This window comes from Nothobranchius furzeri, chromosome 1 (assembly GCF_043380555.1).
Source record: "Nothobranchius furzeri strain GRZ-AD chromosome 1, NfurGRZ-RIMD1, whole genome shotgun sequence".
Taxonomy (NCBI): domain Eukaryota; kingdom Metazoa; phylum Chordata; class Actinopteri; order Cyprinodontiformes; family Nothobranchiidae; genus Nothobranchius; species Nothobranchius furzeri.
Genome location: NC_091741.1, coordinates 44,040,053 through 44,060,361, shown reverse-complemented (window position 1 = coordinate 44,060,361; position 20,309 = coordinate 44,040,053). Strand labels below are relative to the sequence as shown.

Below are 20,309 nucleotides of genomic sequence, written 5' to 3'. Positions count from 1 at the left end.
TTACGTAAGTTAAATAATCCAACAAAGACATAGCCAACACCCACTGCTAACTAAACAAATTATAAACCGACACTCGTGTAACTGAAGGTACATTACCAAATTAGCATGGAACTCATAGGACTAGCTTTAGCATTAGCAATTAACGGCAGTCATTTAAACACAATTAAACATGCTAACAAATAACAAATGCAACTGACGGACTACCAAACATGAAAACAAACTAGTGAACATAAATATAACATAAATATTCGCCTTTACTTTGATATCCGTCACGCACAACGTATACAACGTTAAAGCGGAATTATGTCCGTCGTGAATTAAAGGCACGGTCTGGAAGCACGGAACAGACATTAATTCCGCCCAGTGGAATATTAGCTCCGCTTCCGTCTTTCGGACAGGGCCAGACCGGCCGTCTTTTGGTGAGTGTGATCAAGAACAGTGGCCATGCTTGCGACCCTCTAAACAACCTCACCATGCATTTTGCACAATCTGCAATTATGATGTGGACATAAGCCACCAGGGAGCTGCATGTAATTAGTAAAATTGCCCTGGTGATGTGTGTATTTGTGCTTTAAGCCAATTTAATGACATTCTTGAGAACAGAAACGCCTATTGCAATTTACAAAATAAATAGTTACCATAAAATACGTATAAATGTTTTTTTTATTATTTTATTAAAACACATTTTCAGTGTTTTCACCTTTTTTTGTTAAATACATAACTGCATGTGTTCATTCATAGTTTTGATGCCTTCAGTGAGAATCTGCCAATGGTCATGAAATTAAAGAAAACACATTGAATGTGACAGGTGTCAAAACTTTTGGCCTGTACTGTGTGTGTGTACACACACAATTTTCCGTCCAGTGAATGGGGAGATTACAGCGTGAAAAGCAATGGAGTTGCAAAAGTCGGTGAACGTCACAGCGAATGTGTGTCGTAATCAAAGTTAAAGGTGATCCAACAAAATATTAGTGTGTGACCTTTTTTTTGGTGGTGAATTTTTTGGGGGGGAGCTGGGTGGTGTGTTTAAAATATATTTAATTTTTTCAATAAGTTGTACTCAGTAGTGACATTTTCCTAAAAAGGGATGAAAAGCCATCCCATCACTTTAGTGCTATGGTTGAAAGTGGTGATTCAGATTTAATCTGCAGGAACTCCTGATATTTTCAGCTCTGCTGCTGTTGGAAGACTCCTTCCTTGATCAAATATTAGTTATTTTCTTCTATAATAATGCTGGGTTTTAAATTTCTAATAATTTGATGACCTTAGATATAATGTATTATTTTTTCATTTTATTGAGAATACTATATAAACTGTATCAAAATAAATTATCTCCTGTATTTGAGGCATTTTTCATTTATACTTCTGTTTATGTAAAATAATATTTTGATATAAAAAATGCAGGTAACATCTTTTTTTAAGATTCAGAGTATTTTTTTAATCAACTCACAAATACAGTACAGGCCTCAGCCCTCAGCATTTTATATTTATAATGTATCGGAGTACATTGGTTTGGTTAGCCTGACTATTTTAGAGTAACAGTTCATTAAATGTGTTCACTAACATCAGGTTTGTCCTATCGTCCAAGTTTTATAAGGATCAACAAATAACTTTCTATTACAACGTGGCTTCAAACATTCAGAACAGAGCGCTAAACCTTGGTTTGTATTTCTTACTCTTTTATACCATCATGCTACAGTTTTCTGTAGAAAAGAATATGTGAACTTTTTCTGAAGTAGAACATTTATTTTTGACAATCGGGGATTTTTATGCAATTTTGCAGCCACTTACACACCCACAGCAAAAACAAACTCCCAAACAGTGTGTGTGTGTGTGTGTGTGTGTGTGTGTGTGTGTGTGTGTGTGTGTGTGTGTGTGTGTGTGTGTGTGTGTGTGTGTGTGTGTGTGTGTGTGGACACATGGGAGTGTTTAGGTTTGCTGTTTCCTTTCTGCCATCATTGTTGACAGACATCAGCTTTGAGATGAAAGAGGAGAAACACAATTTCACCTTTTCTCAGCTTCATATTCTCTCCTCTTTCATTCTATAGTTTTCTGTCTGGAGTTCCCAGAAGACTCGTTCTTCCTGTGTTTTCCTCCAAAGTTATCACTGTTTCACACCTTTAGTCCATGTTTCTTTCCTCTCAGTTTTGCACTTTGGTGACCTTTATGTTTGCTTCCTATGCTGTCAGGTTTTCCCCCACAACATTGCATTAATGTTCTATTTTTGCAGTTTTTGCATTGGGCTAGATTAATTTTGTATATCAGGTCTGAGATTGTTTTCATGCATCAATTTCAAGTTTGTTCTGCTTGCAGCCATCGTTACAGTAGGTGCTTCTCTAGAAAGACTAAAAGCAACCTGGGGTAGAGGAGACATGAAACGATGGTGTGAAGGTTGCTTCGACCTTCCCTTTAGAGACAGCTGATAGATGGAGAACCTGTCAGATGTAAGGAAATGGCACATATACTATATATATATATATATATATATATATATATATATATATATACACACACAACACAGTTCAGAATAAATGCAATAACCTTTCTTAGGAATAAATGATGTATTGAGCAGTCGAGATCCTAACAGGATTAAATCGACTGAATCATGAATATTTTTCTCAGCAAAGAAAGTCTCAATCTTTTTTTTAAGGTATGGGAAACTCGTTTAATGAATACATTTGCAGTGGTCTCCAGCCAGCACATATAGGTGGGCCCCAAATGGAACCTACAGGGGCAAGCCGTATGGGTCCTACCAGGGTTTGCCCGCAGTTTCCACGGTGGCCCCACAGGGGTTTGCCCACAAACATTCTAAACCCTCTGAAAACCCAGGTAGGACCCATTAAAATCGATTTGGGCCAAGATCTCTCTGGGCAAACCCTTGTGGGGCCACCATGGAAACTGCGGAGAAGCCCTGGTGGGACCCATACAGCTTGCCCATATAGGGTCCATGTGGGGCTAATGTGTACTGGATGGTAGGAATGAATGCCTTGCAAGTCTTACTCAGGGCTAAAAAAACCCCACAAGTGCTTGGATCAGCACGGATAAGTGTGCTGCAGCAGAGAGTGGCACAACACGGCAGGTTTTGGAGTCTTATTTCCTGATATTTGGACATCTTGCCTTTGATTGGATAACAGCAACACAACTCTACACAGACTGTTTGCTCTGCAACGTTGATGTTTTATCTCCACAAAAAACACAAGCCTGGAGGAGTTTTTCTGTGTGGTGATGTTGCTAATGCTAACAATTAGCTTCTACTAATCGAAACGTAGTCTGCTGTTTCCTGCACGCTAAACCAACAACAGCCTTCCCCGTTGTGAGTCAAGATGGGTGAGTCCATGATTTTTAATTGACAGTGTGACGTAGAACCACCACGCTTTTCTAATCCTAGAGTTTCACCGTCGATTTTCTATCTGAAGCTAAAGCAGGAGATAGGTGTAGGAGACTATTTTCATTATTTCATTATACTGGGAAAAACTGGTAAAAAGACCTAAAAAAGATACATGTTTATTTAATTTTGTAATATATTATTGAGCTAAATATATTTACAGCAAACAAGAAAAAAACAACTTTCATTTTAAACCCAATAAATCAATTTTTTTTTTAGTTACCCAACTTAAGTTGAAGCAGTTAAAAAATGTATTCTTTTATTTTATGTCACCTCTGCAGCAGTTTAATAGACCAAAACAAGATCTATAAAAAGCATTATTACTAGTTTTAATTTAAGAACTTAGACTAATTATCTTTTAATTATTAATCTCTGCAAATTAAATTATTGCCACTGTTTTCTTTGTAGCTGCATTTCCTCACTAAGAACTCTTACATTCTGGGGCTTAGTCAATAATCTATAAATGCAGTGGAGCAAAGCTTCATTTAAAGCAGCCGAAGAGTCTTATCACTTGTCCTGCTTTCTTTTTGTGCTAATCTTGGAAGACTTTTTGCAACAACAATGACTCAGTTTCTTCTTGAGGGTCATTTCATCCCAGTGGGTCCTTTGAGTCTTGTAGAAAGCTGTCCCTGATATTAAAGCTACTGTGAATTAGTTCCACCAGATGCTTTTCAGACAAGTACTTCCTCTTTCAGCAAGCATCCATAAATGGATGTGACAGAATTAGACGACTGTTGTTTTCTGACAGGAGAGGTATGTAAATAGGCCGGTGTTCTAACAGGCCGTCATGTTGGTTCGGGCAGCATCAGAGTTTTGATTTCAGCTCTTCTCTTTTTTTCATGCTGTTCCAGATATGAACATCCTGCTGTGCAGCTCCAGTGTAGAAGCAGACCTGCCTCTAAAAATACCTTCACACACTCAGGAACTCCAAACCAGTCCCATCTGTCTTTTTAGGATTTCAACATCTTTACTTTCCTTAACAGGAGTTTAAATAAGTTCATATTTTTTAATGAAGACTCTATTCGTTAGGATTTTCGCTGCATATCTTGACTCATTTGCTTCTGCTTCAGAGGTGGCAGAAGAGAAGAAGTTTGGCGAGTTGTGCTCGGAGTAAAAATGGCCCGGATTCTCTTGTTGTCAGGCTTGGGGAATAAACACAAGCTGGTGAAATATTTATCTGGCAGTTGTTTCTCCCACATTGCTCATTAAGCCGGGGTTAATTGTCTTTCTGACTGGATAGAACGGGGTCTCCCTGATTCCCAGATCAAATGTGAATAGTGATGTTGTATATTTTCTTTCATTACCATACTTTATAGGTTTATATTTACTCCTCTCTCTCTCTTTGTGAACTGGTGAAGAAAAGAAATGTTTGCCTACACATGGATCTATTTTGTATGTACTTCCAGATCTTTGATGGGCTTCTGGTGTGAGCCCATGTGAAGGTGAATGAAGTCTGATTTATTATGAGTGAGATGTGCAGAAGATTGACTCAGCATTAATATTTCAGTAGATGAAACCCTGCATGAATAATTCAGTCTGAGTCACACTTTGGCCCTCTTGAAGTAGTCTTGACCTGGTCGCAAATACCACTCACCTGCTGAGTCCTTCACTTGTTCCTGATGAAATGGAGGTGGTTTTTTACAAAATCACCCGAGTTCTACTCCAGCAGGCAGCCCCTCTTACACCTATCATGCTTTCCTCCATGGGGGTCCTTTATGATTTTCTTTATAACATTTACATCTTAGAAGTTCAATGAGCTCCCTCCGGACTTGGTTGTGCAATTATTTCAGCTAGAGGAAGATAAATTACCTTCCTCAACCATTATAAAGCCACAGCACAACACAGTTATACAAGAGATACAGCCTTTCCCTCTGGCAATCGGAATAATCACTTATTTCGCCTTCAGCGTTAGATGTTGAAGACCTATTGCACCGTTTCTGGTGCTCCTCTGATGTTAGTTGGAATAAATATTGTTATTCACTCTGACACCTTAACTGTTTGATATTCAACCTTTGCCATAGAGGTTGGAAACGTGGATTTAGAACCATGTTACCAAAACATATAAGGAAAATGTTTCTTTTGAGTTTCAGAAAGTTAGATTTAAAGAGCTTATCAGCTCTAATCACTGGAATCAATGCTTTACATTAAGGTATTAGTGAATCAGATATCTTTAGAAACACTATTGTTGTGAATTCACATTAATTCATCTCTTAAGTTGTCTACCAAATAATTAAAAGTTATATATATATATATATATATATATATATATATATATATATATATATATATATATATATATATATATATATATATATATATATATATATATATATATGTATATATGTATATATATGTATATATATATGTATATATGTATATATATGTATATATATGTATATGTATATATATATATATGTATATATGTATATATATGTATATATATGTATATGTATATATATATATATATGTATATATATATATATATGTATATATATATATAAACTTCTCTTCTCTCTTTAGCAGCAAGCATTTTAGTGTTGTGAAAGGTCTCGTTGACTGAGAAGCCGTGTAATACTAGCCTGGCATATGTGAATAAGTAGTCTGGCCACTAACCATAGATTGAGCTCAGTCGTGGGTCAGAATCTACGGTTGTCTTTCAAACTGTCTCTGCTATTGGACAGCAAACATGGTAAATGGTAAATGACCTGTATTTGATATAGCGCCTTCTAGAGTCCTGGAACGCCCCAAGGCGCATTACAACCAAGCCCCCACAATGCGGCTTTAAAATTGAAGCCAACCCGGAAGTAAGAAAAATTGCATTTCCACCCTCATCCACTGGGGGCTGTTGTCAGAAGCGAGCTAATCCTCATTGACTCCCATGTTAAAAATGCCAATTTCACAGCAGAAATAAACATGTTTACAGCCTGGTACCAAAACATGTTTTTTGTTTAAATTATCTAGTTTACATTCATGACAACTCTGAGGGGGGTGAATTTTTTTCTCACTCTTCTGTTTAAGTGTATTAAAAGCCTAAAATTCTGTATAATTAATGAGCATCCATCCCACGTGACCACAGAGCTAGCTCCGTGGAAAGGCCTCAGTCGAGCCTCGGCCTGGCCTGGAAACTGTTCCGGGATTTTGAGTGTCTGTGTTTGTGTATTCTTTTTTGGATACAAAATGACTTGCTGTGGCATTAATTGCACTAATAGAGGGTCCAAGGAGTCTCCACTTCATTTTTTTCGGTAAGTAAAATTATATTCATGTATGTTATGTCACTGCCGAGCTGAGCTTAGATTTTAACATGTACTGTTTAACCATGAAATTTAAATGTAATATGGTAAAACCCAGTGCATTTAACATAATGCTGCACTTTAGAAAATGGGTTGAAATATAACATGTTGGTGGAGCTGGGTTCCGACTATCGGCTTGTGGAGCTTTCGGGAGACCTCTGTTTTCCACCCGGAATGCCAGCTGGTTCTCCCAGCAGCTCGGCGCATCTCTGTCTGATCGCGGCTTCTGTGTGCTGCGGCGGGCTGACGGCTTGTGGAGCTCTGGGATGGAAACCTTTCCACCCGGTTCTCCACAGCGGCAGCTCTGCGCAGCGGCGCTTGTCTGCTGTGCGGCTGCCGGCTTGTGGAGGTCTCCGAGACCTCTGTGTTCCACCCGGTTTTACCCAGCGGTCAGCCCGGCGTATCTCCGAAACTCTGGTGTTGTGCACAGGTAACTCCGGTTGTAGCTAGGTTGCTACTTCCGTTAGCTTAGCTCCCACCTCCGTATTAGCTTTGGGTTAGCTTCAGGTTAGCTTGTAGCTAGTTCACTGGGTGTCGTCAGTCAATCCCAGCCTTACAGCCCCACCCTCAGCTCCTCCTCTCTTCCCTTTTATGGAATTGTCTGGGTTGACGGAACCTGTGACACGGTCAAAATGGCAGTGGTGGCCACCTCCCATTTTAGCACAAAAACTTGTTATTGGATCCTATGGAAACCCATTGTCCATATATTAATGCCGATGATTACAACACAATCAGTCATTCACACATTCACACACACATTCACACACTGGTGGGGATGAGCTACGATGTAGCCACAGCTGTCCTGGGGCGCGCTGACAGAGGCGAGGCTGCTGAGCACTGGCGCCACCGGTCCCTCTGACCACCACCAGCAGGCAACGTGGGTTAAGTGTCTTGCCCAAGGACACAACGGCAGTGACAGACTGAGCGGGGCTCGAACCTGCAACCTTCCGATTACATGGCGAGCTCTTAACTCCTGTGCCACCATCGCCCACATACTCATGGCATACTCAGCGCTACGGATGTCAGTCAGTGGGGAAGTCCACCATATACTGTCAAAGAAGATACAAATACATCCTTTTTCTAAACAAAGGACTTGAGTACCTCTATCTGCTCTTGACTCAAAGAGAAGCTCAAGAGAAGCTCAAGTCAAAAAGTTGGTGCCAAAGCTGTTTCAAACAAGCCGCCACCATCTTTGTTTTTGTAGTCGCAGTAACATCCTGCCCATCAAACTGATGGACCGCTGTGATTGGCCAGCCACCAGACTAGCCAGAGCTGTGGAGGTTCCACTGGAGCATGGCTAGAACAACATGCAACAGACATCTGTTATAACCCATAGTGGTGAGGCAAAGCTAGATTTGAATATAAACTCTGAATTTGAAGGGCAAAGTTAATAAACATCATGAAGGTGGCAGTCCCTTGTGTCTTACCCATTGCTGCATTGCTTCCTAAAGTACATAAATTACCTTACTTACAATTCTTAGCATGTTTTTAGAAAAGTGATGCTTATTTCAGTTATTCACGATGAAGTGAATGTATGTGGCCATAAAGCAAAAGGCCAGAGCCTAAATGTCACTCAAAGAAAAGTTCTGTTTTCGTGCCGACATTTGGGGTATAGTTGGACAAAAATAACTGAACTTTTGAGAAAGCCACTGATGTTGTCCCAGGAAAGAAGCCGCCAGTGAGATGGGCAGCAGATGGTGACTCTTACTATGATCTTTAAAGGACTTAATGGGAAAAACGGTTACCACATTTTAGTTTTTATTATAAGGCACACACTCAAATGTATTGTAGTGTGTTGGTGAAATATTTCACAAAAATAATACATTTTATTTATGAAGTAATGCTGGAAACAAATCAAAATGAAGTCCCATTAGTCATCATCATATGGTGAAATTACATCTCCACATTTGACCCATCCCCATGGGGAGCGGTGAGCTGCAGCTGTGGCTGTGCTCGGGAACTATTATGTGGTAAATCCCCTTAAAGCTGAGCATCAAGCAGGGAGGCACTGGGTCCCATGTTTAAAGTCTTTGGTTTGACCCAACCTTGGATTTGAACCCCAATCTCTCAGTCCCAAGGAGGACACTCGTACCACTAGTTCACAGAGTTTTTGTTTGTTTTAACTTAAAAGGGGTGGGTGTTTAGCTACATTTTGTTTATCAACACACTTACAGGTTTAATAAAAAATATTTGTGAAACATCCATCCATCTTCTGAAGCCGCTTTGTCCATGTAGGGTCGCGGGGGGGCTGGTGCCTATCTCCAGCAGTCAACGGGCAATTAGGCGGGGTACACCCTGGACAGAGAGCCAGTCCATTGCAGAGCAACACAGAGACACACAGGACAAACAACCATGTGCACACACACACTCACACCTAAGGATAATTTAGACAGACCAATTAACTTGACAGTCATGTTTTTGGATGGTGGGAGGAAGCCGGAGAACTCTGAGAGAACCCATGCATGCACAGGGAGAACATGCAAACTCCATGCAGAAAGATCCCAGGCCGCGAAGCGAACCCAGGACCTTCTCGCTGCAAGGCAACAGCTCTAACCACTGCTCCACTGCGTAGCCTATTTGTGAAACAGTTGATTTATTTCAGTAATTCAACTTATAAGGTGAAACTGATAGCATAATTTCATGCAGATATAGATATGTAAAGCTTTTGTTTGTTTTAATTATGATGAATATGGCTTACAATTTATGAAAACCCCAAATTCAAAATCCCAGACAATTCGAATACTGTGAAAAAGTTGAATGTTCTAGATTCAAAGTGTGAGTGTCAACTAATTAATTTCAGACACCTGGAAAGCATTTCTGAGCCTTTAGATGGTGTCCAAGTTCAAGTAGAATTACTGAAATTAATGGACTTTTGCACCATATTCTAATATTTAGAGTTTCACCTGTAAGGCTTCCAGTTGGCTGTGTCGTGTCATGACGTGGCGCCGACGGGTTCTTGGGGGCCCGCGCCTGGTGAGGGCAGGACCGGCGGTGACCGGAGGCAGAGACGCCGGAGGAGACGTCCTTGACTCCTGGACTGAAGGCGGCCGCAACGGCCACTGGACTGGAGGCGGCCGCGACGGCCACTGGACTGGAGGCGGCCGCGACGGCCACTGGACTGGAGGCGGCCGCGACAGTCACTGGACTGGAGGCAGCGGCGTCGACCACTGGACTGGAGGAGGAGGCGTCGACCACTGGACTGGACTGGAGGAGGAGTCGACCACTGGACGGGTGACGACGTCGACCACTGGACTGGAGACGGCGTCGACCACTGGACTGGGGACGGCGTCGACCACTGGACTGGGGACGGCGTCGACCACTGGACTGGGGACGGAGTCGACCACTGGACTGGGGACGGCGTCGACCACTGGACGGGTGACGGCGCCGTCGACCACTGGACGGGTGACGGCGCCGTCGACCACTGGACGGCTGACGGCGGCATCGGCCACTGGACTGGAGGAGGAGGCGTCGGCCACTGGACTGGAGGGGGAGACATCGGCCACTGGACTGGAGGGGGAGACGTCGGCCTCTGGACTGGAGGGAGAGACGTCGGCCTCTGGACTGGAGGGGGAGACGTCGGCCTCTGGACTGGAGGGGAGGCGTCGGCCTCTGGACTGGAGGGGGAGACGTCGGCCTCTGGACTGGAGGGGGAGACGTCGGCCTCTGGACTGGAGAGGGAGACGTCGGCCTCTGGACTGGAGGGGGAGACGTCGGCCTCTGGACTGGAGGGGGAGACGTCGGCCTCTGGACTGGAGGGGGAGACGTTGGCCTCTGGACTGGAGGGGGCGACGTCGACCTCGGGACTGGAGGGGGCGACGTCGACCTCGGGACTGGAGGGGGAAACGTCGACCTCGGGACTGGAGGGGGCGACGTCGACCTCGGGACTGGAGGGGGCGACGTCGAACTCGGGACTGGAAGGGGCGTCGACCTCGGGACTGGAAGGGGCGTCGACCTCGGGACTGGACGGAGCGTCGACCTCTGGACTGGACGGAGCGTCGACCTCTGGACGGGAAGGAGCGTCGACCTCTGGACGGGAAGGAGCGTCGACCTCTGGACTGGACGGAGCGTCGACCTCTGGACGGGAAGGAGCGTCGACCTCTGGACGGGAAGGAGCGTCGACCTCTGGACGGGAAGGAGCGTCGACCTCTGGACGGGAAGGAGCGTCGACCTCTGTCGGCTTCTGGCCCGAAGGCGCCGGCTTCTGGACCGCCGACTTCTGGACCTGGACTGTCGGCTTCTGGTTCAGAGGCGCCGGCTTCTGGACCGCCGACTTTTGGACCTGGACCGTTGACTTTTGGACCTGGACCATCTACTTTTGGACCTGGACCATCTACTTTTGGACCTGGACCTTCGACTTCTGGACCTGGACCTTCGACTTCTGGACCGTAGGTGTCGACTTCTGAAGTGGAGGCGGAGCCGCTGCAGTCGGGACCGCTTCCTTGGCTGGTGCCGCCAGACTGGGCACTGACCACTGGACAGGCTGGCCTGGGGGCGGAGCCTCTTGGACAGGCTGGCCCGGGGGCGGAGCGTCCTGGACCACCGCTGGAACTGGCGCTGACTGGACTGGTGGCGCGGGACCTGGCGCTGACTGGACTGTTGGTGCGGGACCTGGTGGAACCGGTAACTGGAACAACAGGGAGGATAGATTGTCCAGCTGGAACTCCTGGAGACTGAGGATCTGACGGAGTCGGACCAGCTCAGCTCGGAGACCGGCGAGCTCTGTTGGATGGGCTGCGAGCTCGACCCTTTGGCCTGGAGACGAGAGAGCTGCTGACTGAACCGGAGGCGGGGCCGCTGGCTGGACAGAAACCTTCTCCTGGAGATACGGGGAGGATAGGGTGTCCAGCTGGAACTCCCGGAGGCTGACGAGCTGACGGATCCGGCCAAGCTCCGCCTGGAGACCGGCGAGCTCTGTCAGCTGGGCTGTAGGCGTGGTTCCTCCGCCTGCAGATGATGGAGGCGCTGATTGGACCGGAGACGGGACTGCTGGGGGCGGGTCCAAGCTGGCGCACCGAGCCGGGGCAGCTGCGAGCTCGCGGCTCCGTCCTGGGACAAGGGGTGACGGTGGAGCCCGGCATCCTTCCCAACGTCGTGGGCCAACTCCGGGGGAACACACAGCCAGTCTGGTGCCCACATAGCAGGAGCGGTCCATCTGCGCCTCCCCGTCCAAGTCTCCATCCAGCTCCGGGAGGGTGGAGAGGATCGCTGAGGCCCGGGCTCGGTGGCGGCGCCTGCGGCGAGGCGATGCCGGAGGAAGAGGAGCCGGCCGGTGGTCCACGGCGAGAAACTGGAGCAGGTTCTCCCAAGGGATAACCTCCCTGCTGGATCCTTCTGTGGGTTGGCTCATTCTGTCACGACGTGCCGGTGAGTGGAACGGAGGTGAGGATCCACACGCTGGGGAGGAATCAGTCAGGTAGACAAACTGGGTAACGTAAAAGGTTTTAATAATAAATGCACGCAGGACATGGGAACAATGAGCCAACAAGAGACACAGAACTGGAGGGGTTTAAATACAAGAGGGCTGGGAGCTTGGGTGATTGGAAAACGAGAGACAGGTGGGAGCAATTAACAGAGACGCAGGCTGAACAAAATGGGGAGACAGGACAGGGTGTGACAGGCTGCAGTTTCAAATGTATCCACTAGATGGCAGTAAGCACCACACGCTCCCCTTTTAAATCATGTGTTTGTGAATTTAGATTTATTCATTTACACTTTATCTTTATTTAAATAAAATTTATAATGAAATGACTATTTTTAAGTGAAACATTGATGCTAGTGTTATTTGTCATTTTCATTTGTTTATGTTTATGTATTTAGCAGACGCTTTTGTCCTAAGTGACTTACAAGTGATGGATCATTTTTGCATGAAAGTATTTCCCCAGTATCTGTCCTTATCTATTGTCACAAAACGTATTTTTCTGTTATTCTAAATTTTGTTTGAGTTTACCTGCATTAGCAAACAAAAATTGTTCTTGGTGTGAAGAAATCTAAACATCCACACTAAGCAGTTTACAGATATCCACAGATTGTGTAGTCATTTAGTGTTTACGTGCGCCACCAACTCCCATAAATCAATTGTCCCACAGTGATGGTGTTGGATCAGCCATCTGCTCTGAAAATATGGACACGGTCACAGAAAATCTCACAAACCATTGAGTGTATTCACAATAAAATAGATTATTTCTGATAAATGTGCAAAAACTTGTATTGTTTTCAGTCAAATTCTATGCTGCCATCAAGCCTCTCAACTGTTTTAAACATTTATTTAGCCTATCTGAGCTGCTCCTGATTTATATGCCCAGCTGGAGTTATGGGCCTTTTTTTGTTTTTACTGTTTGTTGTGGCTGAGTTTTATGATTGATTCAGCTGAATGTAGTATTAGTTGTTCTTTAGACTCTAGTTGTCTTTATGGTTTACATTTGGACAAAGAATATTCCATGTACAGTTTAAATCAACACTGTCCAAGTTTTCAGAGTGGTGTAATCTGCCTTTAGCTGGAGAAATCTGTATAGTTATGAATGCATTGATATGCATTTATGCAAAGCGCTACCTCAGCTTGCAGGGCTGTCATTGCATGTCACTGTGTTCTCTTTTTCTGAACTTTCTCATTCCTTGTGTCCTCTAGTGAGTCCAACAAGGTTATGGATAACGTCTGGATTCAGTTAGTGTGTTTATATGATTACACATGCAGAAATATAGTTAGTGGCATGAATATGCACTCTTAAGTCTTCAGTATAGATCAGAGGTTTAACTAACCATCACACCTTTTAGAGTCCAAGGACTCCAAAGAGCTTTTCACTACAATGTATCATTTAACCATACACACACACACACACACACACACACACACACACACACACACACACACACACACACACACACACACACACACACACTGATGGTGATGAGCTACAATGTAGCCACAGCTGCCCTGGGGCACACTGACAGAGGTGAGGCTGCTGAACACTGGTGCTACCGGTTTCTCTGACCACCACCAGTGGGCAAGAAAGGTTTAGTGTCTTGCCCAAGAACACCGCAGTAGCTGGGATCAATCCTACAACCCTCTGATTACCGGACAACCCACTCTACCTCCTGAGCTGTTGCTGCCAACAAAACCATAAATATGTGCTAATACCAGCACATCAAATTGACTACTTCTTAAACTTTTAATCAACAGTGCCATGCCCATCCATAAAACTAGAACCCATTTTATAACAAAAGCTATTTTGAAGCATATTTTATTGCTAAATATGCAAATGAGAACCTCTTACAGCAGTAAGCCAGACATCTGTTGCTGCTGCCTCCGCTTTTCCGATACCGCTGCATGTAAAGATGGAGGAACTGACCTCGTTTTTAAACACACACACACACACACACACACACACACACACACACACACACACACACACACACGCAGAAGCTTTACAGAGGCACACCACCAACCTGTTGATGTGACTCATATTGTCTTGTTTAGCCGGAAGAGGTGCGGTGTCCTATATTGATGTGATGTTATTTGGCTAAATATTGTCAGAATAGAACATGTGTACACACACACACACACACACACACACACACACACACACACACACACACACACACACACACACACACACACACACACACACACACACACACACACACACACACACACACACACACAGTGATGCCAAGCTATAAATGATTGAATTGATGTGCCTTTGATGGTTTGTCCCAGTGAAACAGAGCTTCCCTGGAAAATGTCAGCTTTAAACTGAGATTAAACAGAATAGCTAAGCAGAACTGATGGGAGTGTGCGAGTACATGCGCTTGTGTGTGTGTGTGCATCATGGACCTCTGGGCTCCTCTCATAAAGCTCTGTTTGAGTCTTTATACATTGTAAACATTTTACATTTGTAGTCATGTTTGGTGCAGTAGGTACTGGAATTGATTTTTTTCTTCCTTAAATCAATCGTTTGTCAAGTCTGAACAAAGGAGAGCCTGAAAAGAATGTTTTGTCACCTATCCCACTCCAAGCAGATTTCTTAATAGTCAAACTTGCAGAGCTTTTCTAAAAGTTCAATGGAACACATTACAAAGGATGTTTTGTGTCCAACCGCTTTATAACGCCAAAAAACAGAAAAATGTTTCAGTCCAAAATGTATTCAGCCTTCAACTATTAAGCTATCAACAAGAAAGTTATCTAAAAAAGTATTTTCTTCATCTCATATCCAGTGGTGGAGCGTGGTGACAGGTGAAGCCCTGCAGACCTTTTACCCAACGGGAAGCGCTTTGAAGAAAATCCACGTGTCGCCTGACTTCTCCACCTTTGTCACCATCGATAACATCGGCATCCTCTACATCCTCCAGAGGGTGGTGTGAGGACGGCGTCTTCTCCAAAAGACCAAATGACAACGGAAACAAATCAACACAATCCAGAAAAACGCTCTGGTTGTTTTAGTTTCTGAGGGACACGCCTTTTCATTTAAACACCAGGCAAGATTAACAATAACCACCCTTACACATGCACTTGCTAAATAGACCAGATTTGAACAAAAGTAGATCCTGGAAACTTTTTTTGCATTCTAAAGCCTTAAAGAAAGTGGGTGCAGAAACGTGGTTTGTGTATGAAATGTGAACTGTCAAGAGGAGATGCATCGTGAAATAACTTTGTAATTTGAAAAAAAGCAGGAAGATTTGTTATTGTTGCATTGTTTTAGTTGAACATTAATCCATACTGCTTTGGCACTGAACATCATCATGTCTGCTACACAGCAAGAACACACCAAAGATGTCTGCAGTGTTAGACAATCAAGATGAGCAAACTCATACCTTTGCATATGAAGGTCAGTCCACCTGAAACGTCATCTTCAGTATAAATGTTCTGAGCTTTTTGTTCTCAGCAGCCTTGGTCTTAAGAACTTCTGCAGGTACAAGAGCGTGTTCTCTGTAGATGGATTATGCTTCCTGTCTTCATCAGCACACACTGAACTGTAGGAGCGATTTGATGAGCATGAAAAATAAAGGGAATGATGTTTTAATGGTGGGAACATTTCAAGTCATACCCAGTCAAAGCCCGTGGAAGTATTTGTAATTTAGACGTGTTAATATGTTTAACATGAAAGGTTTTTCTACAAAAACACAATAATTTATAGTAAAATCCCCTCCTGTGCTTTGTCAATTTTCTTTCTAAATATCTTTGTACTAGATCTGTGCCACTTTTTAAAACACTTTTTATCTGTTTATCTTACTGGTAAAGCAGGAGGCATTGTTTACCTGTGAAACTTTTTATACTGTGAAAATGTTGTTCGTAAAAAGTCTTTAATCCATCAAAGCTGAAGATGATCTAGACTTGAGGTTCAGAAAAAGCACAAAAAACAATCTATGTGAGTTAACATTTGTGAACAATATGGTGTCCTTTTCCAACCTCCTGACTGGTGCTTTAACGTTCAATCAATGAATTTTCTTCCTGAAATGACGTCTTTGTAAAGTGGATGCAACAATACTGTGGTGCTTTGTAATTATTTATACAAGAATAAACCATATTTACTGTTATGTGTTGCAGACTGTCAATGTTGGTCACCATCATTAATGATGATCATTTTGCTCTGTATGCTTTGTCTTTGCAATCACCTGCAGTCATGAAAAGGTTAAAAAACAAAACATTCATACACGGTTTGTGTGCAAAAGGCAAGCATCTTAATCCATCTGCATTAATTTATTTAACTGTGGAAGTAGAGGAATTGCCCATAGCCCTCTCAAAGACCTCTATTTATGTAGTTGCTGTGAGTGGTATTATCTAGACCAGTGGTTCCCAAAGTTGGGGTTGGGACCACTAAGCGCCACACAAGGGGGTCTTGAGATGATTTCCAATATCCATTTGCTGAAGCTATTTCTTGCTAGCATAGCCTTCCAGACTCGTCTGTTTGATTCTACACAGAGAATAAGGAAAGCATGGGCCTGAATGGTCAGGCTAATTTCTTGCATAATTGTTTGAATAGTGCAACTAAATTGCCATAAATATACAGTACAGGCAACGTTTGGACACACCTTCTCATTCAATGTGTTTTCTTTATCTTCATGACCATGACCCTTCACAAAGGGGCTAACAAGTGCTTAACACCTCGGAACTCCTTCAAGACCATTTCAGGTGACTACCTCTTGAAGCTCATTAAGAGAATGCCAAGAGTGTGCAAAGCAGTAATTAGAAGAAAGGGTGGGTATTTTTGAAGAAAATTGCATATAAAACAAGTTTTCAGTTGTTTCACCTATTATGTTCATTCAAAGTTTTGATGCCTTCAGTGAGAATGTCCCAAAGTAAATGGTCATGAAAATAAAGAGAACACATTGAATGAGAAGGTGTGTCAAAACTTTTGGCCTGTACTATATATAAATGAATATGAACTGAACTGTTTTTGCTCTGCATTATTTCACTTTCTTATTTAATCTTTCTGCCTTCAGGGCTGCATGTTGCTGATACTCATCGGACTATCCTGCCAAGTGTTTTCATTATTTGTTTTTTCTTATAGATCTTGTCCCAAGCCAGCCTCTTCAACAGGTCAAAGCAGATGGCTGCACTTTGTTTCATTTGGATCCTTTCTTAAAAAAATAGACATTGCCAATACAGTAATGTAGAAAGTTTAATTACTACCGAGTTATTTCACTCGGGTAACAAAAACATATTTTTGTTAAAAGAAAACAATGTGTTTAGCTACTTTTTAAACATCCTGAACACTGGAATGTGATTTATAAATATCTGGAAGCCCATTCCCACTACTCTAATGAAAACAAACAATGATCTCATAATTATGACTCAGCTATCTCATAATAATGAGATAGTATCTCATAATTATGATTTAGCATCTCATACTTCTGACATAGCTAAGTCAGCGATAGAAAGTCATAATTATGAGATGGTATCTCATAATTATGAAATATCAGTGAGATAGCGAAGTCGTAATTATGAGATACATTTTTTATCAGAGTGGCACAAATGGGCTTCCACAATTGCACCTAAACTTGTGTTGTCACATAAAACGCAACAAACTGTAAGTAAATAAAGTTTTCAACAAAAAAAATAACTGCAACCAACGATCCACCGCTAAGCATTCTGGGAGATTGAGAGCTAAGAGGTAGCTAAACTAATAGTCTGGGAAGAAAATCGTAATTTGGTGGCTAAAATACAACAACATTTGCAATAATAAAAATAGTTTAAGGAGTTAAAAAAAAGCGAAGCGTTTTTGCCAGAAACTTAGCTAGCATTAAGCTAGCAGCTAGTTTGAGGTGGCACGAGCTAACGAAGAGCTGACATCTTTACACAATCAAACTACTTGAAAACACCTGTGGGCTTCACCTTGACCGGTTTTCTATCACCTAAAGACGTTTGTGTTACAGTAAAGACAACGGAAGTTACGGTGTAACTATGGTTCTGTGAGTTCCTGGATGACTGCCAGTGGCAGTAAACAGAGTGGATGTATCTCCTCGCGCTCTGCGCAGGTCGAGTACTAATGTAAACAAAGTCACGCACGTGACACGTAGCGCACCTGGTCGCGAGTCTATAAATTACGCGCCGATAGCTACGTTCGGGTCTCCCGGGATCTTCTCGCCCGAGAAGTTCCGAGTGACCCCTGTGACTGGCAGTCATCCAGGAACTCACAGAACCATAGTTACACCGTAACTTCCGTTCTGTTTCGTTCCCTCCTGACTGCCAGTGGCAGTAAACAGAGTGGATGACTTATGCCAGAAGTGTCACGAGGAACATAAAACTCACCGTCACTCAGGAGGTAGCCGCCAGAGGCAGCACCGCCGAAGCGAGCGTGGACCCGTGGCCAACGTTGAGGCGGTAGAAGCGTGCAAACGTGCACGGAGTTGCCCAGGACGCCGCAGCACAGACGTCCGCCAGTGGCACACCTCTCATCGCCGCCCAGGATGTAGCAACACTCCTGGTGGAATGGCACACGATCCCAGGGGGAGCCACGGCACCCACTGCCGCGTAAGCCATCGCAATGGCGTCCACGACCCAATGCGACAGCCTCTGCTTCGAGAGGGCCCGACCCCTGTTCACTCCTCCGTGACAGACAAACAGCTGGTTCGACTGCCGGACAGTGTTTGTGGCCACAATATAGAGCTGCAGTGCCCGGACCGGGCACAGCAAATTCGCCCGCCGTTGTTCCTCCGAAAGAAATGGGGGAGGGAAATACGCCCCCAGCTCGATTGCGGCATTCACGTAGCCCGCGGGCAGAACCTTGGGAAGAAAGGCGACGTTGGGCCACAGCGTCACCCCCGACCCATCTGCCTTCCACCGCAGGCAGGCGGGGCTGATGTCCAGTGCGTGCAGCTCACTGACCCGTTTAGCCGACGTCACTGCCAAGAGAAAGGCGGTTTTCACAGACACCACTGCCAACGGGGCGGTAGTCATTGGCTCAAAGGGTGGCCCACACATGGCCCGCAGGACCAGGGGAAGGTCCCAAGCAGGTGTCGGCCTGCACAAGGCAGGACGCAACCTTCTCACGCCCCGCAGAAACTGGGTCACTAAACAGTGAGCCCCAATGCTCCTGCCATCCACCAAGAGGTGGTTGGCCGAAATAGCCGCCAGGTGTACCTTAAGGGTCGAGGCGGCCCGGCCCTTGTCGAACAGGTGCCGGAGGTACCGCAGAACCTCATGCAGGGAACAAGAACCAGGGTCCACGTCCCTGCCGGAACACCAGGTAGCGAACTGCTGCCAACAGCGAGCGTACGTGGCCCTTGTAGACGGAGCCCTGGCTTTATCCAGCACCTGCTGGATGGAGGGCTCTAAGCCGACTGGGGGCTGCCTGCCCCTTTCAATGGCCACACCGTGAGCCGAAGATGATCTGGGGACGGATGCCAAATCCTCCCCTCCATCTGAGACAGGAGGTCCCGTCTCGCCGGCAACCGCCACGGCTCCCCGTTCAGCAGACTGAGAAGCAATGGAAACCAGAGCCTCATGGGCCAGTCTGGCGCCACCAGAAGGACCTCGTGTGACGAGTTCCTCACCCGATGGAGGGTTGGTAAGAGCAACGGAGACGGCGGGAAAGCGTACAGCCGAACCAACGGCCAGGCATTGGCGAGGGCGTCCATCCCCAGAGGGGCGTCGGCCTCTGCCAGGGAGAACCACAGAGGGCAATGTGTGCTGCTCCTCGAGGCGAACAGAGCCACCTGGGCCTCTCCGAACTGATGCCACACCCTCTGCACCACCTGAGGGTGCAACCTCCATTCGCCCGGGGGAAGACCCCGCCGGGACAGGCAATCCGCCACCGAGTTCCTCCACCCCGGAAGGTGCAGCGCCCTGATGGAGGCCAAGCGAGGGTAAGCCCAGGTCAGCAGCGTCTGAGCCTCCCTCAACGATCGCAACGACCTGGTGCCCCCCTGATGGTTTATGTGGAACACCGCCGAGGTGCTGTCCATCCGGATGAGCACGTGCTTGCCCCGCAGAAAGGGCAAGAAGCGCCTCAGCGCCAAGTAGACGGTCTTCAACTCCAGGACATTGATGTGAAGCCGTGCCTGACGGGGGCTCCACAACCCCTGGACCAACCTGCACTGCCAATGCGCCCCCCACCCCCGGGGTGACGCATCCGTCGTGACCACCTCCCGTCTGGCGGGAACCGCGCCAAGCGGGACGCCGAGACTCAGGTAGGCGA

General features: G+C 45.1%; 1 protein-coding gene across 2 annotated transcripts in view; it reads left to right on the top strand.

Moving 5' to 3' along the window:
* The window catches only part of apaf1 (apoptotic peptidase activating factor 1), a 76,224-nt gene extending 60,959 nt beyond the window's left edge, over window positions 1-15,265 (top strand). For both annotated transcript variants that reach the window (XM_054739747.2, XM_054739749.2), the window contains one exon: window positions 14,887-15,265. In XM_054739747.2, coding sequence (XP_054595722.2) covers window positions 14,887-15,033 — 147 coding nt within the window. In that variant the 3' untranslated portion in view covers window positions 15,034-15,265. The remainder of the gene's footprint in view (window positions 1-14,886) is intronic.
* Window positions 15,266-20,309: the final 5,044 nt, after the last annotated feature.